The sequence below is a fragment of the Xenopus laevis genome, chromosome 8S (genome assembly GCF_017654675.1).
Source record: "Xenopus laevis strain J_2021 chromosome 8S, Xenopus_laevis_v10.1, whole genome shotgun sequence".
Taxonomy (NCBI): Eukaryota; Metazoa; Chordata; class Amphibia; order Anura; family Pipidae; genus Xenopus; species Xenopus laevis.
The window spans coordinates 96958292-96985762 of NC_054386.1; the positions used below are offsets into that span (position 1 = coordinate 96958292).

Consider the following 27471-nt stretch of genomic DNA (forward strand, 5'->3'; position numbering starts at 1 on the left):
CTTTATTCTTATCTTTACTATATATAGTTGTTTCTACTTATTTCTATTTATTTATTTATTTATTTTATTTATAATTTTTTTTTTCTTCTACCTTCGTAGGGCGCTTACTTCAAATATATATATTTCGATGTATTTGGAAATGGATGTTATAGATAAGTGAATGCCTACTAAAATATATGTAAAACAACAACTAAAAACTTAAATAACACCTGTTTCCCATAATAACACCGGCACTTGTCCCCTACAGTAACACGGGTGCTATAATATAAATTTATTTTTTTTTTTTTTTTAGAATAACCACAACACTAAGTACTGTTTTTTAAGATAACACTGCTACTTGTCCTTCACATATCACTGACATTGATAATAAAACACTGGCACTTGGTTCTACAGATAGTATGGATACCTGTTCACTACAATAACACTACTTGTTTTTGACAATAATACTGGTGATTGCACTCTATAATAGATTGGATATTTGACCCTCACAATAACAAGGAGACTAGGGTGTTTGGGGTTTTCTTTTTTTTCTTTTTTTATTAAAAACACGCACAACTGCTTATAATAGTGACACATTGTCCCATAATAGCACTGGCATTTGTTCCTATAATAACACTGGTATATATCTCCTATAAGAACACGGGCATGCGTTTTCTATAACATCACTAGTACTCGATTTTTTTTCAATGTTTTTGATTGCTTTTTTGTTTTTTTTTAAATCTATTTTTTTTTAAGTTTATTTACTTATTTATTTTTCTCTCTTCTAAAATGCTGTGTATAGCGAATGTTGTTTTTCTGTGTTTTTCTTTTTTTTTTTTCTTGAAAAAAATAAAAAAAAGTAAAATAATAAAAAATAATAATAATAATAATATTCAGGACAGCTAAACCCATACTAATTCAGTACCCTTATACTCAAGACAGGGGGCAACAGCATAGTCATTACAGTCTACTCAAGTTACACTTTGTATTTCCCGTTGTTTCTCTCATTTCAAGCTGTTTCATGGTGGAGTTTAAAGCTTTACTGAGACGGGAGTTGGCAAAATGGGACTGTTACTTGTTTTTCTGTTACTCTACTACCTGCCTTCTCATGGTGAGTGTTTCCATCTTCCTCCTGATGTTCATTTAGCCGACAGTGCCAAGATCTTTTGTACTGGATTGGCACTTCTTTTTATCATGGTCTCTTTCTTTTTATACCCTGTCGTAACATGCAAATACACACGCTCCTTTCTCTGTATTATGGGAGAAGCTCCCAACAGTCTGTACAGGATAGAAGTATTATCATCTTGAGATTTATATTGTTTAAAGACCCAGTTAGAGGTTTTGTTGTGAGAGAAGAAAACACAAGCGGGATATTATTCTATTATTCTTTATTTGCTGAATTTCAAAGAGCTTCCTTTACAACAAAAAAGCAATAGGCACTTGATGCTTTCTGATGTACAACTGCTGCTACTATAAAAAAAATATATTTTTAACAGAACCGAGCCTCACTCCGTGGGGCAGATTTATCAAGGGTTAAAAAACTTCGAAATTCGATCATCGAATTGGCCAAATTCGATAGTCGAACGTTTCCTTTTTGAATTTTTTGCCCGTTTTCGGTGGAAGTAAAATCGATCGTGGCAATCGATCGATTTGAATGATATAATCGATCGATTCGAACGATAGCAATTCGGCAGGATTAAAGTGGCGAAGTCGAAGAGACAGTACTTCGATTTTCGAATGGTCGAATATGCGAAGTATTTTCAATTCGAAGTCGAAGTTGAATTTGGCCTATTCGATGGTCGAAGTACCCAAAAAATACTTTGAAATTTCGAAAATTCACTTCGACCTTTGATTAATCTGCCCCGGTGTGTAGCACTGCCTGGTTATGTAAACGCGGAGGTGGCCGGCATGTGGGAATCCGCTGAAATGCCCTTAAAAGGGAATGTCAACCCAATAAATATATTTTTTTGCCTAATAAAAGTAAACAGAATTCAAAGCAACTTCGCAATATACATTCATTACAAATTTTCTATGGTTTTTAAGTTATTTGTATTATGTATTGCCTTAGAAAGCAGTGTCTGTCTCTGGTGACTCAGACTGTTGTACAATGTGAGACAAGAGAACTGATTTATGACCTGAGTTTTCTGGGAAATTTGGTATTTTGCAACATTGTTTAAAGGATAAGTAAACCTTTAAAACAAGTGAATGTAAAACTGATGAGAGTGCTATTCTAAGCACTTTTGTAATTTACATTCATTATTTATTCTTGTTTCATTCCAAGATATTAAGGGAAAGATATTAAGAGAGAAAGAGGCTGCTCTGATGTTCTTCTGCTTAGGAAAATAATTAGAAATCTTTCTCAAATCTTTCCTAAGCAGAAGAACATCAGCCTCTTTCTCTCTCCTGACAACTTCCTTGACTACTTGCTGGTCAGACTGGTGGGAAACTGACCAGCAGGTGGCGCTGTTGTAACAAAATTCATTCATATTAACAGAACATGTATCCCTTAATATCTTGCAATAAAAACAAAATAAATAATGAATGTACATTACAAAAGTGCACTCATCAATTTTATATTCACTTATTTTAAAGGTTTACTCATCCTTTAAAAAGCAACAAGCAGGAGATAAGAAAATGCTGCTTTCAACAACAACTGTTTTTACAATAACTTTAAAAGCACTGGGAAATTTTAATAAATGTATAAAGGAAACTTGCCTGGAATTATTTTTTTTATTAGGCAACATTTTTATTTTGGGATTGACTTGCCCTTTAACTTGCTATCTATCTATCTATCTATCTATCTATCTATCTATCTATCATCTATTTATCTATCTATTATCTATCTATCTATCTATTATCTATCTATCTGTCTGTCTGTCTGTCTGGGGTGGGCGTCCGATGCGCGGCATAAAATTCCGATGCGCTGCATCAAATTTGGCGTCCTGGGGCCAAAATCCGGCTGTGCTCTCGAGGAATTCCGGAATTTAGAATCTGTTGAGACTATTCCAATCTATTTTGGGGGGCTTTTGCAGCTGGCAAGGAGGAGGGAGTGGGGGACGCCCCAATACATCCCCTAAAAATGTTTTGCTCTCTACATTTCACCATTCATCAATCTGCCTGTTTATCCACTCAGTAAAGCACTCTGCACACCTCATTGCTTCGCCATATTGGGAGAAAAAAAATCTTGGTCACAACCCCAATTGAAATAACTTTATCTTTTTTGTTGAACTACAATTCACAACTTTTTTCTTGTTTTTCAAAATACAAGCATACACCGCAACCAAGGAACAGTTACTTGATTTTTCTCTACAGGAAAAGTGATTATCCACCTGGATTGAATCTATAATTGTTTTTTGTGTATATTTATTCTTAAATTATTCATTGTGTTTCCTGGCCGGGCCAGTGTTTTAGAGATTATATATAAGTAATAAATTGTACACTTTTTAATATACTGGCTTCGTAATCCACTTTCTATTTGCTTTTTGTAATCAGAGTAAGGAACAGCTCTTTGGTAGTGATGGGCGAATTTGCGCCGTTTCGCTTCGCTGGAAAATTCTCGAATTTCGCAAAACAGCAAAAAAACGCGAAACGGCGCCAGCATCTAGTTTTTGACGCCGGCGCCCGTTTTTTTGATGCAGGCGTCCATTTTTTTTGCGAATTTTTGCCGGCGAATTTTCACGGGCGTTTCACGAATTTATTCGCTGGTGGCGAATCGCGCAAATTTGCAGTGAATTCACGCAAATTCGCCGTGAATTTGCACCTGGCGAATAAATTCGCCCATCACTACTCTTTGGCCCAATATAGGAACACAAAGAACCCCTAACATAGTAAATTTGGCAAACAAATAATACTAATCGGCTGATTTAACTAAATGTTGCCAGTTATTTTGCCCCTTAGAATATCCTTCTTAGTGCATGTTATATCCGTTACATATGAAGGCCGTTTATTCATTTTTTTAAGTACACATTAATATTTATTAGTGATGGGCGAATTTATTCGCCAGGCGCGAAACGCCCGCGAAAATTCGCGACAAAAATTTATTCGCCGGCGTCGAAAAAACGGGCGCTGGCGTCAAAAACGGGCGCCGGCGTCAAAACCGAGACGCCGGCGCCGTTTCGAGAATTTTTCACAGTTTCGCGAAATTTGCAAATTTTTCGGCGAAGCAAAACGGCGCAAATTCGCCCATCACTAATATTTATTATGCAATGGCCACAAAAAGGGTCTGCAAGGGCTGACACACAGTTCTCTGTACTTTTAGAATGAAGCAGAAAGTGTTGTGCCTCACTCTCAATGTGTTGTGCCTCACTCACAATAGGTGGGAGGTAGTGATGGGCGAATTTCTGCCGTTTCATTTAGCCGAAAAAAATCATGAAACTCGAAAATTGACGCCCATGTCCAATTTTGGACGCGCGTCTGAAAAGTCGCTCCCATTAATTTTGACGCTGGCGTTAAAGTCAATGGGCATCCGAATAGTGTTGACGTGCGGCGATTTTGACGCAAGCAACTTTTGGGATGCGCAACCTAAATATTTTTCGCTGGCAAATTTTCACAGGAGATTTGCGAATGTCGCAAAACATGGAAATACGCCGCAAATTTGCGCCAGGTGAATTTATTCGCCCATCTCTAGTGGGAGGCACAAATGCATCCCCTGGAATGCACCCCAGCATGCACCTCATTAAAACACCCAGACATTGGATTGGATTTTAATTTGAAGCAAAAAAAAAAAAGCAGACCACAACCGTTACAGAAGATTTGAGCTGGAGATGTAATAAACAAATTCTCCAGAGGCAGGAAATGAGTTGCTATGAAACATTCCATTCTGATGAGGAGATCGGGGGGGGGGGGGGGGTTCCAGAGTGAAAATGTGTCTGTTAAAGAAAATTCTTCAGGGATATCAAACAATCACACCGCAGAATCATTGGCAGACAGGAATTCAATAAAAAGGACTCTGTGTTAGATATTGTTTAACCCTAACATTTATTAGAAAAATTAGATTTAAGCAAAAAAATATTAGGAGAAATGCCAAAGCCATTACATAAATAAAAGGTATAATGCAAGCCATGTGCAGGTATTAATCTGCTTAAAGGAAAACTATACCCCCAAAATTAATATTTAAGAAACAGTTTATATCAGATTAAAGAATCTTACTAAACTGGTATATATATCTAATCAAATATTGCCCTGTTACAACTCTTGTCTTGAACCACCATTTCATGGTGGTCTGTGTGCTGCCTCAGAGATTCCCGGACCAGAAATACTGCAGCTCTAACTGTAACAGGAAGAGATCACCTGACCAGAAATACTGTAGCTCTAACTGTAACAGGAAGAGATCACCTGACCAGAAATACTGCAGCTCTAACTGTAACAGGAAGAGATCACCTGACCAGAAATATTGCAGCTCTAACTGTAACAGGAAGAGATCACCTGACCAGAAATACTGCAGCTCTAACTGTAATAGGAAGAGATCACCTGACCAGAAATACTGCAGCTCTAACTGTAACAGGAAGAGATCACCTGACCAGAAATACTGCAGCTCTAACTGTAACAGGAAGAGATCACCTGACCAGAAATACTGCAGCTCTAACTGTGACAGGAAGAGATCACCTGACCAGAAATACTGCAGCTCTAACTGTAACAGGAAGAGATCACCTGACCAGAAATACTGCAACTCTAACTGTAACAGGAAGAGATCACCTGATCAGAAATACTGAAGCTCTAACTGTAACAGGAAGAGATCACCTGACCAGAAATACTGCAGCTCTAACTGTAACAGGAAGAGATCACCTGAACTGAAATATAGCGGCTCTAACTGTAACAGGAAGAGATCACCTGACCAGAAATACTGCAGCTCTTCCTGTTACAGTTAGAGCTGCAGAAATACTGCAGCTCTAACTGTAACAGGAAGAGATCACCTGACCAGAAATACTGCAGCTCTAACTGTAACAGGAAGAGATCACCTGACCAGAAATACTGCAGCTCTAACTGTAACAGGAAGAGGTGTGGATGCAAAAGACTCAACTCTGTCAATTGGCTCATGTGACCTAACGTGTATGGTATGTTTGTGTGCACCGTGAATGGTACTATCCCAGGGGGCGGCCCTTATTTTTTAAAATGGCAGTTTTCTATTTAGGATTACCCAATGGCACATACTACTAGAAAAGTATATTATTATGAAAATGGTTTATTTACATGAAGCAGGGTTTTACATATGAGCTGTTTTATGCAATATCTTTTAATAGAGACCTACATTGTTCGGGGGGTATAGTTTTAATGATTTTAACATCAAGGCACCATTGCTTCAGTGTTATATATGCAATGCTCTCATATAACATAAGGCAACATAATTACACCTTGACATAACTGCAATGATATCATATCACTTGCGGGGGTTGGTAAATGATTGCAAGGCAAGGTCATGACACTAATAGGTATATACTGAATATTTATATTCGAGTAGAGCATTGGGTGGAGGTCGGCCACAGCTTTTATTAAAACCATATTTGCCAAAAACCGATAAACCTATCCTTGCCAGGTTATACCAAGCCCAGGTTACCACAGATGCCAGTCACCGCAGCCGCGATGGGCATGTACAGGGAAAAAAATACTGGCCATACCCAAATGGCAAGGACCAAAAACAATTACCCGCAAACAGCTGTGACAATAATACTATTAGTTACATAACATAATCTTAACATTCTGAAAACCAATCCATTGAATCTTTATTAACAAATAAATGTAACAATTTAAGTGTAACAGTGCAACGGGTGGGATAATCGGCTGCCATAAAGGGAAGACCAGAAACGCCACCTGAAAAAACACGCGACGGTTCGTTGTCCGAAGTTGCCCGAAGTTGCGGAAACTTCGGAAAACGAATCGACGCGTGTGATTAGCGCCGGAGTTTTTTCCTTTTAGCCGGCGCAGATTCAGGGAAGTCGTTTGGGGAGATTGGTCTGCACAAAAACGAGGCGATTAGTCGCCAGGCGACCAAATCTCCCCAAAACGCCCAGTGTGGACTTACCCTTAAACACATAAAAAAAAACCCAGCAAAAAGTGCCTGTGGTTTTTAGGTGATCACCTGTGCTCAGCTGTGTATAACTTTATTGTTGTCTGGATGATGCAGGTCACTTACACCATTGGGGGTAATTTATCAACACTGGGCAAATTTGCCCATGGGCAGTAACCCATAGCAACCAATCAGATTGCTGCATTCATTGTTCTACTTGCAGCTGGCTTTAAAAAGCTAATCACTGATTGGTTGCTATAGGTAACTGCCCATGGGCAAATTTGCCCAGTGTTGATAAATGTGCCTCATTGTGTCATACAGTGATTTTAACATCTTGTATATATAATTATCTTTCAAACCATGGAGCAGCATTCTTTTGGAGTGTTTCCGTAGGGTAGAGAATATTCTGTAGCATAAATGTAGCCACCAGATAGTTACTGTAGGTCTGGCATCTTCTGGAGTACGTAGAAAGGGGAGCTCCCGGGGGGTGACATTGCAATGACAGCTTTCCTCAATATAAAATTTGTCCCAGGTCTAGAAACTCATAGGAACTAATCAGCAGGTAGAAGTTATGGGTGACAAGCTTGAAATCAATTATCTGATTGGCTGCGATGGGTTATTAGACAACGTACAAACGCAGCTCCTCTTATTATAATACCCTATTATTGTGTTTACTTTGGTTAGTGTAGGCTGAATTACACTCTAATAGCTCATATATTTCTCTGGCTGAGAAACATTGACTTTCTGACTCTAAAGCTATCTCTTCATGTGTGGTCTGCCTTTCTATTACTACTTTACCCACTTTAAAGAATAAGTAAACCTTTAAAATAAGTTAATATGAAATGGATGAGGGGGCTTTTCTAAGCACTTTTGTAATGTACATTCATTATTTATTCTTTTCTCATTCCAAGATATTAAGGGATACATGTACTGTTAATATGAATGAATTTTGTTACAACAGCGCCACCTGCTGGTCAGTTTCCCACCAGTCTGACCACCAAGTAGTCAAGGAAGTTGTCAGGAGAAAGAAAGAGGCTGCTCTGATGTTCTTCTGCTTAGGAAAATAATTAGAAACCTCTCTCAAATCTTTCCTAAGCAGAAGAACATCAGAGCAGCCTCTTTCTAATCGAACCGGCGCAGTCGGTTGAGTGACGGGTCTGATCCTCCTTTCAGTGACGCAACGACCCGTGATTGGCCGGTTTGAATCTCAACGGCTCTATGCTCGTCTATTTATAGGGGCGAGCTTTCGGCAACCAAATGCCTTTGACAAAGCCTGCGTAATGCGGGCGAAACGCGCGTCAGGCGCATTTTAGTTTGGTTAGGCAGGGTGACTGAATCACTAATTATTTAGGCCACGGCTTTGCTCCACAAATGGGAGGGAATCTCTGTGGGTGAAGGGGTGGGTGATCTACAGAACCGCTGCCAGGGTAGTCTAGACTCACGCCGACAAAGTACCACCATCCAGGGGCGTAACTATAGAGGAAGCAGACCCTGCGGCTGCAGGGGGGCCCAGGAGCTATAGGGGCCCATGAGGCCCTAATTCATCTACAGTTTCAATAAATATTGGCAAAACAAGTCAACTGCTAAATATTTTGGGGGGCCTGAAAAATAATTTGCTGTGGGGCCCAGTAATATCTAGTTACGCCACTGCCACCATCAATTCTGTATCATTAATTAGTGGATCAATTTTTGATGCCACCTAGACATAGCAATTCCTCCAAAGCAATGGAGGGGTAGGTTTGAGGGTAAATGGGTGGCGGATCTATTCAGACTACGAATTGTTTGGTGGTGGATTAACAAAGGGGAAAACGGAGAGGTTGCTCATATTGTTCACAGCCTGTGAGACCCCTGTTTTGTTCTGCTTTATGCGAGTATCGCAGTTGTGTTCCACACCACGCCATTGCAGTTAGTTATTATAGACTGGAGTGGCTCACTGAAGATTCTATATATTAGCGTTGCATTTGACCCAGGGGTGGCAAATTTCGCTTTACCCAACCAGGGTTCATTGTCTCCCTGTGTCTAACTTGGTTTTAAATGCTCTTCTGGACTCATCTTTTTTAATCAATTATCAGTAAAAGTTACGTTTTAACCTTGTTCCGTGGGTTTCAAGGCTCCTGGATGGGGTGGTGCAATTTCAAGGGTTAACTTTTTCTCTTCCTTTTTCTCAATAGTTATTAATGTATCCATAGGCAGATGCAGATATAATTTATAGGCCACTTGATTTATCATTTGCATGGATCTCACAAAAAAAGCAAATTTGCTTTGTGGGAAATGCACCATTGCTGTTTTTCTTTGTACAGGTATGGGAACCTGTTATGCAGAAAGCTCCGAAATTAAAAAAAGGCCATCTCCCATAGACTCCATCATAATCAAATGATCTAAATTCATAAAAATGATTTCCTTTTTCTGTGTAATAATAAAACAGTAGCTTGTACTTGATCCCAACTAAGATATAATTAATCCTTATTGGAAACAATACCAACCCATTGGGTTTATTTAATGGTTACATGATTTTCTAGTAGATTTACAGTATGAAGAGCCAGATTACAAAAAGAGCCGTTATCCGGAAACCCCCAGGTCCCAGCCATTCTGAATAGCAGGTCCCATACTTGTACTACTATATAACTCTCTGCAAGCAGCAGGGAATTCATTGTGAGTAATTGCCTGCAAATAATTGTTCTGTATTTAGTAAATATTAGTCTTCTTTTCCTTTGCAGCAAGTCAAGTCCGTCCAATCCAGGTATATGGGCTAATAACCCAGTCTGTCAGTCTGTCCCCCACTAAGCACTTGGCACATCCAGTAGAAGAAGTATTATGGCATTATATCAGCAATGGAACAAGACACAGACTGGCAGATTTTAGGAACCAGCAGCTCAGTATACGGCACAGTCAGTTCTCCCATCGACTGGAGGCTGATAACAATGGAACAAGGTTGTGGATCAGGGAACTGAGGAGTGAGGATACCGGGAGTTACATTGCATTCATTACACTTCAAGGCACAACACAAACCATAGATCTGACATTTAATCTCACTGTGTATGGTAAGTAATTAGACTGTGCAGTAGTGCAAGATATCCTTGTCTATATCTATAAGTGGCTGAAATATGGAAAAGGTTCTTTTTTCATTCAGACAATAAGAATAATCCCAGTGCAGCTTCATCTGCAGATCATTTTTATGTTCTTAAAACCATCCACCACTCATATCATTTTTCTGTATCCTGGGTTTTTTCATCTGTTAAACATATTTATTGTACCTTTACACTGCCGACTGGCCATCTGCCTGCTTTGTCTATGTACACTGATACCCTACTGATACAGTAATGCCTTGCTATCTATTAACTGATGATCTTGCAGCAAAAAGGTTGTTTTGAATGCCTAAGAGCAGAGACACGCGGTCAGATCCGGGGAGATTAGTTACCTAGCGGCAAATCTCCTCTTCTTCAGGGCTACTAATCTCCCCGAACTGCCTTCCCCTGCCTTCCCGCCGGCTAGAATGTAAATCGACGGCGGGATGGCAGTTGGATCGATTCAGCTTTCTGAAGTTTCCTCGTGTGTCAACTTCGGGAGACTTCAGAAAACTAAGCTCTCTGAGTGCCATCCCTCCGGTGATTTACATACATACATTATCTAGCCGGAGGGAAGGCAGGGGAAGGCAGTTCGGGGAAATTAGTTGCCCCGAAGGAGAGGAGATTTGCCGCCGGGCGACAAATCTCCCCGAATCTGGCCGTGTGTCTCTGCCCTAACTACTGAGAACCCTCAAGATTATTGTCACGGCCGGCACCCGATACCAGAACAAATGCCAAGCACCCTGGTCTCGGCTCGGCTTCACCAGTAGTGTGACCACCGTTGGGCTTCGGGAGGAGACCTCAGCTTACTTGGGTGCCACCTGGACTTAACGAGGGGTGCAAGGCGAGATGTTCTGGCTGGCGAAGGGGCACGGCTGTTAGCAGAGTGTTTTGGGCCGAAGGTCCCGGTACAAATGGAGCAGGCAAGAGAATCGTCAGACAGGCTGGGTCGAGGCAGGCGGATATCAAGAATCGTCAGGCAGGCAAGGATCAAACCGGGTTGTCAATCAAGGGGTTAAGCAGGTAGAGTTGTCGTAGGCAGGCGAGGGTCAGGATACAGAATGCAGAATAGTCTGGGTCAAACACGGGTAATCAAACAGACTAGATTCAGAACAGATCAAACGCACAAGGCTCAGGAACCACAAGAAACAAGTTCTATCACGGGCATCAGTCAGCAGTCTGAATGGGCCTTTGCGCGTCAGCGCGCCTGTGCCTTTAAATATCACAGAGGCGCGCCGAGCGCGCCCTAGAGATTCGGCGCCTGCGGCCTAACGTGCGCCCACGCAATCCGGCGCCTGCGGCCTAACCGAACCCGCAAGACGCGGCGGGCGTCCCCGCCGAGGGGGCGGCAGGGGTCCCTGCCGTCCCCCCACTAGACCACCAGGTATGTCTCTTACAATTATGTTACAGTGACCTATTTATGCTGCCCAAACCAGTAGAATGCAGGGATTAGTGGTTGACCACATCTCATTATATATTATAAGGGTAGTTCGTCTTCACAAAACTTTTTTTCCCAGTAGTTTTCTAATTTTAACAGATCTTTAGTAATTTGAAAATTAATTAATTATATTTCTCACCATCATGGGAGCAGCTTGGTCAAGGCCATTGACGGACCCTTTAAACTGTTGTTACATTGGATGCATTAGTAGAATTGACTTTCAGGAAGTTATTTATCAAAGTCCAAATTTATCTCATTATTTTCTAAAATCTACTCCGACCACATCTGCATGGATTATTTCTTCTTATATATCAATGCATATTCCCAAAAAATTCCAGTGCAGGAAAAAACAAAAAAATCGTCAAAATCTTACGAAACTTCGAATAGTATAGATTTTTGCCCCGGAAGCCATCAAATCTTTGGATTTTTGCACGAAACCCCGCGCAGATCAGGATATTTTACATTGACTTAGATATAAAACCTCAGCATGTCTGAGATTTCGGATTTTCGGATTCTGACTTTTTCCATCCTCGGAGTATAATAAATCACAAATGTTTTTGAGTGGTTTTTTTTTCACAAAAAGTTGGGATTTTATCATAAAAAAAACAGTAATTTTTGAGTTTTTGGTATTTGAACTTTAATAAATAGTACAGAACTATCTCAGTCAGCTCTATTAATTCTGTCACACAGCAACTGTTGCAATTCCTTACTTTCTGGATATCCAATACAGCTCAGAATTCTATCAACTACTGTATTATTTGTTAACAGTTTACAAGGTTCGTGGCTTACTGAGGATAAGTATATGATAGGGAATAATATCATACATTTTTAAAACTATATATTTTAGAAGAAAGGTTTTGTGAAGAGTAAATTGCCGCAGTAGGCTAGCAATGTGCAAATCTGAGCTGGGTGATTATTTTATTGTCTGCACTTAATGGACCAGTGACTGTGTGTAGCTTAAATGCATTAATTTTACTTATCTAATTCATAATGGAAAGTCTAATGGACACAACACTGTCAGCAGATTTTACAGTTGAAGCCTATTATTTCCTTAAAGGGATACTGTCATGGAAAAATTTTTTTTTCCAAAATGAATCAGTTAATAGTGCTGCTCCAGCAGAATTCTGCACTGAAATCCATTTCTCAAAAGAGCAAACAGATTTTTTTATATTCAATGTTGAAATCTGACATGGGGCTAGACATTTTGTCAATTTCCCAGCTGCCCCAAATCATGTGACTTGTGCTCTGATAAACTTCAGTCACTCTTTACTGCTGTACTGCAAGTTGGAGTGATATAACCCCCTCCCCCCCAGCAGCCTAACAACAGAACAATGGGAAGGTAACCAGATAGCAGCTCCCTAGCACAAGATAACAGCTGCCTGGTAGATCTGAGAACAACACTCAGTAGTAAAACCCCATGTCCCACTGAGACACATTCAGTTACATTGAGAAGGAAAAACAGCAGCCTGCCAGAAAGCATTTCTCTCCTAAAGTGCAGGCACAAGTCCCATGACCAGGGGCAGCTGGGAAATTGACAAAATGTCTAGCCCCATGTCAGATTTCAAAATTGAATATAAAAAAATCTGTTTGCTCTTTTGAGAATTGGATTTCAGTGCAGAATTCTGCTGGGGTAGCACTATTAACTGATGTGTTTTGGAAAAAAACATGTTTTCCGATGACAGGATCCCTTTAAGGGGAGACTATCCTGAAGTTAATCTACCCTACCCCACCCTTAGCAGTCTGTCCCTCTTTATGTAGGAGTCGGAGTCTGATTTTGATTGACAGTTAGATACAGAGCATGCTCCCTAGACAAGGTATTAGATCTATCATTGAAAATAACTGACTCTGACACAATGCTGCACGAAGAAAGAATGAAACAAGACAGATTTCTGAGAGGGATGATAATGTTGTAGAAGTGTCCATTTAATTCCTTCAATAGAAACAGATCCATAGCTAGGAATATAACCGTTTTTTATAAAAGAGCATTTCATCCCAGTGTTCTCAGATCCTTTCAGATTTCTTATTTTTCTAATTTAGTTTCTTTGTGCAGAACCAGTTCCCAGCCCAGATATAAAGATGGAGATGGAGCAGAATACGAGTGACTGGTGCAATTTCACTCTTCTTTGTTCTGGCCCAACAAACCCATCAGCTCTGTCCTACAGTTGGATGTACAGACACAAAGAGCAGTACCAGCCCTATACCAATGGTACCACAATCCGTGTGTCACTGCAGCCTGAATCCTGGGATGGGGAGTATCTGTGCTTCATACACAACCCGGCTGATCACAAAAATGTCTCTATTACCCCTCGGGAATTCTGCCCTGATATCAGACGCACAAAAGTAATCAATGGTGGGTACCATTCAATGTAATACAATGCAATGCAATGCATACTGCAGTAATGTTGGTTTTATATTCATAAATAATTATCAGGGTCTTATTGGCATCAGTGGCATCTATGTAAGTGTTAGAGTAGAAGGAGGCAGTTAAAGGATAAGTAAACCTTTAAAACAAGTGAATGTAAAATTGATGAGAGTGATATTCTAACCCATGTTGTAATGTACATTCATTATTTATTCTTTTTTTCATTCCAAGATATTAAGGGATACATGTACTGTTAATATGAATGAATTTGGTTACAACAGCGCCACCTGCTGGTCAGTTTCCCACCAGTCTGACCACCAAGTAGTCAAGGAAGTTGTCAGGAGAAAGAAAGAGGCTGCTCTGATGTTCTTCTAACTAGGAAAGATTTGAGAGAGGTTAACACACTACATTAGGTTTAAAAAAGACACACGCCCATCAAGTTCAATCTTTAATGTTTTCAGTATATCCTGCCTAACTGCTAGTTTAGCCAGAGGATCTGCCCCCGTTGGCAGTTTGTCTATTTCCTGTTGCAAGTGTCACATCCTGGATGGAATTAATTGGGCTGATAGTTTTGTGTCATCTGCAAACACTGACATTATTTACAATACCCTCCCCTAATAATACCCTGAAGGGTATATTTATCAAAGAGTGAAGTTAATAGTGGAGTTCTGCCACTAGAGTGAAATTCCGCCACTCTCCATTCATTTCTATGGGATTTTTATAGGCGTATTTATCAAAGGGTGAACTTTCACTTTCACCCATTGATAAATACGCCTTTCAAAATCCCATAGAAATGAATTGAGAGCTGCGGAATTTCACTCTAGTGGCGGAACTTCACTCTTTGATAAATTTACCCCATAGGGGTATCACTGTACCAGAGCCCCACCCCCTTCAGACTAGAAGAAAAGAACTTTTATTTGAAGCAACGTAGGGGGTTCATCACAGTCAGGACAGTGAGGTTGGGGAATGCACTGCCGGGTGATGTTGTGATGCTGATTCAGTTAATGACTATAAGAGGGACTTGGATGATTTCTTGGACAGACATAATACAAAGGCTATTGTGAATACTAAACTGTATAGTTAGTATAGATATGGGTATATAGAATTTATGTGAAAGTAGGAAGGGGTGTGTGTATGGGGCTGGGTTTTCATTTGGAGGGGTTGGACTTGATGGACTTTGTCTTTTTTCAACCTGTTTTAACTATATAACTATGTTACTAAGTCATTAATGAACAAGTTAAATAAAAGTGGACCAAATACAGAGCCCTGGGCGACCACACTAAGAACCTTACTCCAAGTAGAGAATGTCCCATTAACAACCACCCTCTGTACCCGATCCTGTAGCCAGTTTCCTATCCACGTGCAAACGTGGATAGGAAAGGAAAAAGGAAAGGAGAAGGAAAGCCCCAGGGCGCAAAACCCCTCCCCCCCTCCCGTGTATTGCCCCCCCTCCCTCCCTCCCCCCTGGCCTACCCCTCCCGCTGGGCAAATGCCCCTAACTTGTTACTCACCCCTCTGCGCAGGTCCTGTCCACGGAGTTCACAGTCGCCATCTTCTCCCACGCGCGTCTTCTTCCTGCTCTGACCGGCGTCTTCTGGCGCATGCGCAGTAGGAACAGGTACCGGTACAGCTCTATTGCGCATGCGCCGAATGTCACGAAGAAAACTTCGTGACATTCGGCGCATGCGCAATAGAGCTGTACCGGTACCTGTTCCTACTGCGCATGCGCCAGAAGACGCCGGTCAGAGCAGGAAGAAGACAGCTCTATTGCGCATGCGCCGAATGTCACGAAGAAAACTTCGTGACATTCGGCGCATGCGCAATAGAGCTGTACCGGTACCTGTTCCTACTGCGCATGCGCCAGAAGACGCCGGTCAGAGCAGGAAGAAGACGCGCGTGGGAGAAGATGGCGACTGTGAACTCCGTGGACAGGACCTGCGCAGAGGGGTGAGTAACAAGTTAGGGGCATTTGCCCAGCGGGAGGGGTAGGCCAGGGGGGAGGAGGGAGGGGGGGCAATACACGGGAGGGGGGGAGGGGTTTTGCGCCCTGGGGCTTTCCTTCTCCTTTAAGCCCAACAGACCTTAGTTTAGAAAGCAGTCGTTGGTGGGGCACGGTATCAAACGCTTTGGTAAAATCCAAATAGATCACATCTATTGCCCCCCCACTGTCCAGCCTCTTACTTACCTCATCATAAAATGCAATCACATTTGTGACATGACCGATCCTTCATAAAGCCATGCTGATTGCTCCTCATAATGCCATTCACTTGGACAAAATTTTGGATGTGATCCCTTAACAAGCCTTCAAATAATTTGCCCACCACAGATTTCAGACTCACTGGCCTATAATTGCCAGGCTGAGATCGTTATCCCTTTCAACTTTCCTCCAATCTCTAGGCACCATACCAGATGAAAGCGAGAAAATCAGAAATAGAGGTCAGGTTAAAACTAAGCCCTCTCATTACCTGAGTGTGGATTTCATCTGGCCCTGGCATTTGGTTCACATAATTTTAAGTAAACCTTTATGTACCATACCTGTCTCAGCCACTGACTAGATTGAGCTGAGTCTTGAAACTCCTCAATTGTATACACTGAAGAAAACAGCTGATTAAAGGCACAGTAACGTTAAAAAATGAACATAGTTACATAGTTATTGAGAGTTGATTAAAATAGTGAGGGAAGCCTATGACAATTTGTTTAAAATTAAAATAATTAAGGAACAGTTTCAGCTAAGCCTTGATATCACATTTATTGTATATCCAGCCACTGGCATCTGCAAGTACAATGTTAAGGAGCAATGTAGTAAATGAACAATTCCAAATAATGTTTGTTGCTCCTCCTATGTGGTGTGGGACAGTGACTGTGATAAAAAATTATAATTTAATGTAATATAATGTGTTTATTATAACTGCATCTAAGGGCTCTTACATAGGGGTGCTTGCATAAATTGCATTTAACAGGGTTTTTTATAAGCGCATTTTTTCTGTTCCAAACACAACCCTATATTCTATTGATAGCTGAGCGCGCATCAAGTGCAAGTGAATACAACATGCTGTGTCTGAACAAACACACTGAAACGCAAATGGAGTAAAAGAGTACAGTCCAGATTTTGACAGTTCAACCCGCAGTCCCACGTTATTACTGAAATGTCCCGACTTTCTCTTTGATCTCCAGCACTGAACAGCCAGAAAAAAAAATGTAACAATTTAAGATAAGCAAAGAAACAATTGTAACTATTTAAGACAAGCAGGTATTTTGGAAAAACTGTGACTTGAGCTTAAAGGGCAATTCACCTTCATTAACAAAACTGTAATAACACATAAAAAGTACAGAAATGTGTTCAAAGTTTCGTAACCTGCCAAATGTTGTAAAATGAACATGGTAATTAGGGGGTGTGGCCATAAATATGGGTGTGGTCACTCTTTCTATTTCCAAAATGTTGAGAGTTGCAATTTGCACCTATATAAGTGAATTTTCTCTTCATTTTAGATTCAAGGAAACATTATATTCTTTTGATTATCTTGCTCTTGGCTCTTCTCCTGTTATCCATCGCATGGTACGTCAGAGCAATGAAGAAAAGAAAGAAAGGTAATTTATCTAAATTCATTGCTTTTTTTGTGCTTTTATTAACATGGCCCTAATAGTATTAGGCCCATGTTAATAAAATTGAGAAGCAAAAAACGGAACTAGAGGGGGGCGGGCCCTGGCGCAGGACGCGCAGCCGGGCCCCCGCCCTGGCCACCAATTTTCTTATAATGTGTGTGTGTGGGGGGGGGCCTGGCCACCAATTTTGGCCACCAATTTTTTTCTCATGTGGGGTCCTAGCCACCAATATTTTTAATGGGGGGGCCCTGGCCACAAATGTTTTTTTATGGGGGCCCTGACCACTAATTTCTTTTTATTTTTTTATTAACATGTGGGAACCCTAGCCACCAATATTTTTTGTTTTTTTACTGTGTGGTGGGGGGCGGACCTGTGGGGTGGGGAGGGCGGACCTATAGGTGGGGCTTGCGGTGGGCGCAGCCCAGGGGGCCCTGCGATTTCTGATGGCAGTCCTGTCCATACTTCACAGGCATGAGGGGTCAATTACAACCTACTCTGGAGTGCCCAAAATACAAAAAAAAACTTGGAACAATACACCCATTTATTCCACGTTCCACCCTGCCTGTCATTGCAGAATTTTTAAATGTCTCTGCACTTCTCCTGCCTGTAATAGCTGCCATAACTGTGCCTTTTTTTTGTAAATCACATTCCTTAGCCCTTGGGAACTATGCCCTGTAAAGAGCTAGATTGCTTGAGTGCAGGGGTGGCTATTAGGGATGCACCGAATCCAGGATTCGGTTCAGGATTCGGCCAGGATCCTGCATTTTCATCCGAATCCTAATTTGCATATGCAGACTTTTTGTCACAAAACAAGGAATTAAAAAAGGTTTTCCCCTTCCCATCCCTAATTTGCACATGCAAATTAGGATTCAGATTCAGTCGGTATTCAGTTGAATCTTTCACAATGGATTAGGGGGGTTCGGCCGAATCCAAAATAGTGCATCTCTAGTGGGTATCATACAGTATTATTAAACAATCACTGCTGTTTTGGTACATGTCTACAGCAATGGCAGTTCTCTAAAGTGCTTTAATCTACAATTAGTGGAAAACACCCATATGTCCCAGGGGGTCCCTGTGTTTTTAGATTATTATTATTAACAATTATTTTCAGAGTGTCAACATATTGTGCAGCGCTGTAAAATAAATGTGCTTATACAAAGTAATCACATGAATTACATACATATTACATACAGAGTTACATACATAAAAACTAGTACAGGTACAAAAGGGGAGACCCCATGTAAGAGAGCTTACAATCTAAAGGGGAAGGGAATGAGACACAAGGTGCAGGACATGGGATGGGGGTGGCAGACTGAGAACAAGACTGGGATTGGAGTAAGAGGGGGGCAGAACACTACCGGGGGAACCAAGGAAGTATAAATCCATTCAATGCTAATGTACCAGCACAGCTTGAGGATTACTTTTTATACAATACCGGATCCAGATTGAACAAAAACTCATGCATGGAAAGGGTCAAACAAAGAATTTCATTGACTTAAAGTGGGCCTGTCACCCAGACATAAAAATCTGTATAATAAAAGTCCTTTTCAAATTAAACATGAAATCCAATTTCTATTTTTTATTGAAGCATTCATAGCTGTTGTAAGCTCATTTAAACATCTCAGCTGTCAATCAAATATTGTCTGCCCCTCCTCTATGCCCGTGGCATAGAGGCGGGGCAGACAATAACTTTCACTTTCAATTCAGCACTTCTTAGATGTCACTGCTCTCCCCACATTCCCCCAGTTCTCTTTACCATTTAATTGTGTAACCAGGGCATGGGGATGGACATCAGGTCCCCCATTCTGGTGCACAAACAAGATTCTGAGATGATACAAGGCTTGTCTTAATAACAGTGTCCACAAAATGGCTCCTGCCTGCTGGCTATAATTTTGAAATCCCAGACTGAAGGAAACAATATTCAAATAATTTATATAGTCTAATTAAAGTTCATTTTCTTTGACTGATGTGATAAAATAGGATTTTGAATAATTTTTTTGGGTGACGAGTCCCCTTTAAAAACAAAGTAGGAGAGGGGAATACTGGAATTCAATTTTATTTTAGGGCTCTTAGACGGGCTTTCTGGGCTGCACTACCCTGCATTCCGTATAAAGGGGTTCAATCTCAGGCCCAGATGCCCTCAATTCTTCCTTATGGTGCCGTCCTCACAATGACACATGTAAGTGCCTAACAGTATGTTGCGTGAGGACGGCACCATAGGTAACAACTGAGTGCATCTGGGCCTGCACTCCTCTGCGGTTGAATAGCTTTAAACAGAACACAGTGGAGCACAGCCCAGAATGCCGTGTGTAAGAGCCATTAAGGTTTAATTTATGCAAATAATGAAACTGACTACATGACTATAAATGATGTATTGAAGCTTAAGCCCCATTGAAAGGTATTCACCCACTATTACTTATGGGTAAAACAAAAACAGCACATCCTATCACAAAACAGCACTTTTAGTGACTCTGTAGCTACAGGGGTTACATGCTCAGTCTCTCACCCACCCTACAATAGTAGCAATACTTGACATGACAAGTCCTTATATGTTATGCAGGGAAGCACAAGTTTAGAAAGTATAAGATATTAAAGGGATTGTATCAAGATTTTTATGGTGTAGTTTTTATCACTAAATTACACAGTGTACATTGCACATAATTCAGTCTACCATTTAAAATTGTACCAATAAATGTGTTTTTTATTTGTAATATTAGTATATAGGCAGCCACCTCAGGTCATTTTGCTGGTCATGTGCTTTGAGAAAAAGCCAGCACTTCACAATGGAACTGCTTTTAGACAGGCTATTGTTTCTCCTACTCAATGTAACTGGAGCAATCGCAATGGGACTTGGATTTTTACTATTGAGTGCTGTTCACATATCTGCTGTCTGGGTATAAATACTCAGTCCCATACTAATGAGGTCATACCTCTCCTTTAAACCACCCCACCTCACCTCACTCATTTTAAGGCCACTCCTTTTTGGGTTTCTGTGTTCATAATAAGCAGCTGATCAAGCCCACCATACTATTTAACTTTGAGACTGACCCTTAAACCATCATTATTGCATTCAAACCTAAAGGGATACTGTCATGGGAAAAAAAAAATTCAAAATGAATGAGTTAATAGTGCTGCTCCAGCAGAATTCTGCACTGAAATCTGTTTCTCAAAAGAGCAAACAGATTTTATATATTCAATTTTGAAATCTGACATGGGGCTAGACATATTGTAAATTTCCCAGCTGCCCAAGTCATGTGACTTGTGCTCTGATAAACTTCAGTCACTCTTTACTGCTGTACTGCAAGTTGGAGTGATATCACCCCCCTCCCTTTTCCCCCCCAGCAGCCAAACAACAGAACAATGGGAAGGTAACCAGATAACAGCTCCCTAACACAAGATAACAGCTGCCTGGTAGATCTAAGAACAACACTCAATAGTAAAAACCCATGTCCCACTGAGACACATTCAGTTACATTGAGAAGGAAAAACAGCAGCCTGCCAGAAAGCATTTCTCTCCTTAATTGCAGGCACAAGTCACATGACCTGGGGCAGCTGGGAAATTGACAAAATGTCTAGCCCCATGTCAGATTTCAAAATTGAATATAAAAAATCTGTTTGCTCTTTTGAGAAATGGATTTCAGTGCAGAATTCTGCTGGAGCAGCACTATTAACTGATGTGTTTTGAAAAAACATGTTTTCCGGTGACAGGATCCCTTTAATCCATTTATGACCCATAAACTCCTCTTTAATACAGATTGAGACTGACGACGTTTATAGATTACAGTATTAGAAGGAAGGATGAACGTTTTAATTGAAAACTTTTATTTTTTTCTACACAGGGCCTCCATCTACTGTCATCGATCCACTCAACGAAGTTCAGTATATAGAGATTCATACGTGTCAATCGGACAAAAACCTTAAAGTATGTAAGAAACATCAGCAAGTGTTCTCTGGTACAGTGTTGTACATGATGTTTTGTGCTTCTGTACCAGCCCAAGGCAACCACAGCCCTCTAGCAATAAAGATCTGTGTCTCCAAAGATGCCCCAGTAGCTCCCCGTCTTCTTTTCTGCTGATTCACTGCACATGCTCTGTGCTGCTGTCACTTACTGAGCTTAGGGACCCACTCACAATATACAGTACACATAGAATAGAAATGTCACAATATAAGGCTGATTAGTAATTAATACACATAATTACTACATGGCAGCACAGAAACCAGTGCAATTAGCACCAGAATTGAATAATCAGCAAACCTGTAGCATCAGCTTATATTACAGCCAGGGAAGCTCATTTTCTGCTGGATAATTAGTGACGAGCCCTAAGCTTAGCTTCTCAACAGCCAATCAGAGCCCACTGAGCATGTGAGTGTCACAGACACTTTCCAAGATGGTGACCCCCTGTGACAAGTTTGAAGTCCTGGATCATTGCTGCTATTGACAAGCTGAAACTTTAGCCTCGTGCAATAAGTTCAGTGTATAAATATGGTATTTTAAGCTCTATTAATTTTTAGGGTTTAGTTCTCCTTTAAAGCTATCTAATGTAGCAGCATGTACCACTGATTCAGGGAGAGAATTCCACATCATCTGGTGTTTAGCCTAGATTGGCTGCTGGATGTGTTGACAGTTTAAGCAGGCAGCTGGAGCAAATCCTAATAATCGTCCTGGTGTATATTAGGGACAATGACACATAGCAATATGTAGTGCAGTCCATTACTAGCTTGGTGGGCCACCAATGCCCCTCATTGATTTCAACAGTAGTCAAACAGGGCACCCTCCAGTGCCATGACAACTTCCTAGTTTATGTCACAACCTGTATAAAGAGATGACATAAATATAGGCCTGTAGGTATATTAGTTCTTTAAAGGAGAAGGAAAGCTACCAAAGCAGTTTATTGCCAACAGATTAGCCACAATAGTGCAAGCTATAACACTATATTTATTCTGCAGAATGCTTTACCATACCTGAGTAAACAGCTCTAGAAGCTGCCATATTAGCTTGGTGTGACATCACTTCCTGCCTGAGTCTCTCCCTGCTCACTGATAGCTCTGGGCTCAGATTACAGCAGGGAGGGAGAGGAACAAACTGAGCATGCTCAAGCCCTAGCCCTGGAGGTTTAAGCTGAAAACAGGAAGTCTGATACAGAAGCCCATGAGTACACAATAGAAGGAAAGAAATGTGCTGTTTCTTTTGACAGAGGACTCAGAGTAGCATTACTTTGAGGGGTTACTGGTGTATTTATATAGACCTTTCTGATAAAGCTTACTTACTTTTAGCCTTTCCTTCTCCTTTAATAATAGTAAATGGGAATGTGGATACAATAGGAAGTCGCTGCTGATCATCTCTTGTGAATAATTCATCTGCTCCCCTAGCAACCTCGCCCTCATCTCTTTCCATTACGTTTTCATTATCCATCTGCTCAATGATCGACTTCTGGGAAACCTGGCGCCTGCAAACACTTCCATCTATAATGGAACTTCAATAAAAAGCCATTTACGTGTGTGTTTAGAGTGTGTTTGCTTACTTCTATTTCCCATTAGCCCAGCTGTCAGCGAGAAAAAGGGGGTTATTTATCAAAGTCCGAATTGATCTCAATATTTTATGAAAAAAACTCAGACCAAAAAACGAACAGGTTTTTTGGGCTTATTTATTAATACACTTTCCTGAATATTTTGTTTGCAGGAAAAAATCCGAAAAAAATCTTGAAAAATCTAATTTCACGATTGTTTCGAAATTTTCATCTGATTTTCACTTTTTTTTTTGATTTTTCACCCGAAAACGCAGAATTTTGCCTGAAAACTTCGGGGTATTCCCAAAAACCCAGCGCACATCAAAAAAATCATTTGGACTTCTCCCATTGACTTATTTGCAACCTCGACAGGTCTGGGATTTTCAGACTTTTCCATCCTCTGGGTTTATTCCGAAAAATTTGTGATCTTTTTTTTTCGTGATTTTTGCATTCGGAGTTTAGTAAATAACCCCCATGGAGTGCAAATATAGCCTGTGTATAAGGGGTGTTTACATTAGGCAATGCTCAGTATACTACTTTCTTGCATACACTGTAACATATACAGGTATAGGATCCGTTATCTGGAAACCCATTATCCAGAACGCTAAGAATTACAGAAAGGACGTCTCCCATAGACTCTATTATAATGAAATAATCCAGAATTTTAAAAAAGATTTTTCTGTGTAATAATAAAACAGTCGCTTGTACTTGATCCCAACTAAGATATAATTAATCCTTATTGGAAGCAGAACCAGCCTATTGGGTTTATTTAATCTTTACATGATTTTCTAGTAGACTTAAGGCATGAAGATCCAAATTACGGAAATATCCCTTTTCCGGAATACCTCAGGCCCCGAGCATTCTGGATAGCAGGTCCCATACCAAGAATATGGGGAGTTACTAGGAAATACTGCTAAAACGCTATGGTTGCCTTGGGCTAGTAAAGAAGTCTAATGTATAATGTGCAGCATTTCTAGCCTTCCTCTTTGATAAGCTTTAGTTCTCCTTTAAATACAAGATGGAAGCAACAATGAGGCATCACTAAGTACCCAATTCAAGTTTATTATCATTCTTGGTACTTGACACTACCATTTTTAACATTATTAAAAAACTAGGCAGGTGGTTACCCTAGGGGAATCCCTAAGTAAATAATAGGTGCTTTCACAGCCACCAGGTACCGTATAAAAGGTAAAAACCTTTTGATCTCCCCATTTATTTCTTTGTCACGCTCAAGTGTCAGTCCTATATTAACCCTTTCCTAATCCGTATGCACATAGATCCCCAGCCGTGCAGCATCGCATATCCCCCAACTGTCCCAGTTTTGGTGGGACAATCCCAATTTTGATAGCTCAGCCCGCAGTCCTGTATTGTTAGTGAAATGTCCCGAGTCTCTGTTTGATCTCCTGCACTAAAGCCAGGAAAAGATACAAAGTTTCTAAAACGTAATTCAACAAGAGGCTTTTTTTGGCAGAGAGCCCAGAATGCTCAGCACCTACACTTAGATACATTTGTAACAAAAGATATTGAAGTCTCTTGGGGCAACTGAGACTCACAGCTTAAAAGTCAAAAAATTTTTCAACATTATTCGGACGCCAATTGACGCGGGCGTTAAAATTTGTCTTGGGAATTTCGCAGGAAATTCACAAATTTTTCGGCAAAACGAAACTGGATGGTGCATGTCTGAGCCCTGTTTTTAGATTTAGCTGTTGCATTGCCTCCTGTGCCATGTCCCTGGTCTCATAAGGATGAGGCACTTGCAATAACAAACATTACAAAAAGTCCCAATATATGTTTTTAAATAGATAAATATAAATGCATTACAGTTTTTGACTTTCTCTATACCGTTTTTAGAGGGACAGTCCCTCTTTTGAAAGCTCAGTCCCTCGTTTGTACTGGAAAGTCCCGTTTTTCTCTGCACTGAACTGCCAGAAAAAGAAACAAAGTTTCTAATGTAAATTGGCAGAGAGCCCAGAACAGCCACAGCTTCAGATAAGATACTTTTGTAACAATTTCAAGATAAGCAAATAAGTAATTGTAACAATATAAGATAACAGGTCCCTTGGGAGAAGCTTAAAGGGCAAATCACCTTCATTAAAAAAACTAACAACTGAAAAAAAAAAACACAGAAATATGTTTCATAACCTGCCAAATTTTGTAAAATGAACATGGTAATTATGGGGGCGTGGCCACCAAAATGGGCGGGTCCAAAACATTTCACCACAGCAACTTTTTTGTCCCTCTTTTTATTTCCAAAATGGATTCCAAAATGGAATTGCAAAGCTGGCTACCTTGAGCAAAATGGCCATAGTGACAGCTAAAATGATTATAATGTGCGGATATCACTTTAACTGCAATTTTTCCTTCCATTTCAGACAATTTATTCGCTGGAACAGAAACCTGCCAGTCCTCGTGAGACAAGGGCACAAACAATATACACCGAATTACAGAATGTTCATAGAACTTCCCAGGAATAAAGGGATCTTCCTGCCTATCATTGTTCTCGTTTCAATAACAGGAAACCGGTGTATTTTCCCTGTTCCTCGTATATCCTGGAATGTATTGGCTGCCTTATTCACTAAAGCCAAAGGTCTATATAATATATATATATAAGGGGAAGTGCATGCAGATACACTGGAAATCATTTCAGCCAATGGCTTTGAAGGCAATATCAGTCTTTTATTTATAACTATCCATCTTTTAATAAAAACATCGGAGAATCTCCAAGCATAACTTTCTGCTCACAGGGAATGAAACGCAAGCCAAGACTTTGATTTGGGGCAGCTGTACAGAGAAAAACAGGAAGATGCTAAACCTGATGGAATCATTTAGCAACTGCGACATCTGGGAGAATATAACTTTGGACTAAAAGTGAAAGAAACTAGTTTAGATGTGGTCACCCTTATTCCTAGCACCCACCATGTGATACATTACAATAGATATGGGTAAGTGGATGGAAGCAGTTACATATATTGTGGTGTTTTACATATCTACCTGTGTGTGGCCAGTAACGTAACTAGAGCGCGGCGGGCCCTGATGCGGGATGCACAGTCGCCCCCCCGCCCCTCTCCGTACGTGATTTTTGGCCCAGAAACAGCGGCACGCAAGCTGTCGGGGGGCCCTGAGGGGGTGCGGACCCTGGCCTAATCGTACACCCTGCACCCCTGGTAGTTCCGCCACTGTGTGTGGCCTCTACTGATCCACTTGTATATCATGCAGCAGTTAGTAGAATGATGGGTAAATTGGTGTATTGGAAGGAGGATGCTGCAAAGCAAGTTATAAAAGTCAGGTAATATGTGGAGAATAGCTGCAGAATGGAGAATGGAAGTGAATCAAGTTGGGGGGAAATGCGGAAGCATATTGTGGGTGCAGCGTAGGGTTTAAGAAATACAAGAAATACAGCAGACCTCGGATGGAGCACAGGGCGGAGAACAGAGAAATGCTGAATAACAAAACGGCAGAATATCAGTTATACGCTACTAATGGGACCATTGCGTGGGAGATTGTTTATGTTAGGTCATAGCATACAATTGTGTCAAATATGGGGATAATGTAAAGTGTAGCATTGTGAAATCAAGGGACCACTGCTTTGGGAAAAGTTAATGTCTTACATGTAACCCATTAAGTTATAATAGCGGATATTAGGGGGCACATTTACTAATGGTCGAATACCGAGGGTTAATTAACCCTCGATATTCGACCCTCGAAGTTAAACGAATATCGAAGTCGAAGGATTTAGCGCAATTCGTTCGATCGAACAATTCGAAGGATTTTAATCCATCGATCGAACGATTTTCCTTCGATCAGAAATTGGCTAGAAAGCCTGTGGGGACCTTCCCCATAGGCTAACATTGATGCTCAGTAGGTTTTCGGTGGCGAAGTAGGAAGTTTTTTTTAAAGAGACAGTACTTCGACTATCGAATGGTCAAATAGTCGAACGATTTTTAGTTCAAATCGTTCAATTCGAAGTCGTAGTCAAAAGTCAAAGTAGCCAAAAAAACATTCGAAAATTCAACGTTTTTTTCCTTCTAATCCTTCACTCAAACTAAGTAAATGTGCCCCTAGTTGTCCATTCCCAGGTGTGCTCTATACAGGACTCATTCCTATTATATATGTTTTGTAAATGTAAAAAACAATGCTGCCAGCTGAACTATATTTTAGCTGCAGATCAGTATTATTTATATATACACTTACCACACTATTTATATTGCACTATTGCATAATGGATGATTATTCCAATAAATACTGTAGCTTTGGCTTCAGTGTGCGTGAGGTCTGTCTACTGCTGAAGCAAGAAAAAATGTGCCAAGTTTTTGGTGCAACACATTGGCCAACATGGCTTGAGTATTTTGGCCCTTGTTATTCTGTAACTGAAAATGTTTTTTTGTTATTATTTATTAAATTGTGTTTGTGTTTCAATGCTATAATAAACCCTGGAAGAACTTCATGCAACATAGTAGAGTTTGAATGACGAGCGGGTAATGGTGAAGAGACACAGAGCTACTAGTAGCAGCTAC

General features: G+C 40.6%; 1 protein-coding gene across 1 annotated transcript; it reads left to right on the forward strand.

The window, feature by feature from the left end:
• The first annotated feature begins 974 nt into the window (after window positions 1–974).
• LOC108705499 (SLAM family member 5) lies at window positions 975–26341 on the forward strand. Its single transcript, XM_018242379.2, has 6 exons — window positions 975–1090; window positions 9700–10023; window positions 13536–13835; window positions 17337–17435; window positions 21290–21372; window positions 25330–26341. Exons 1-6 carry the CDS (start codon window positions 1042–1044, stop codon window positions 25429–25431), a joined length of 957 nt encoding a protein of 318 aa, XP_018097868.1. The 5' UTR covers window positions 975–1041; the 3' UTR covers window positions 25432–26341.
• The last annotated feature ends 1130 nt before the right edge of the window (window positions 26342–27471 follow it).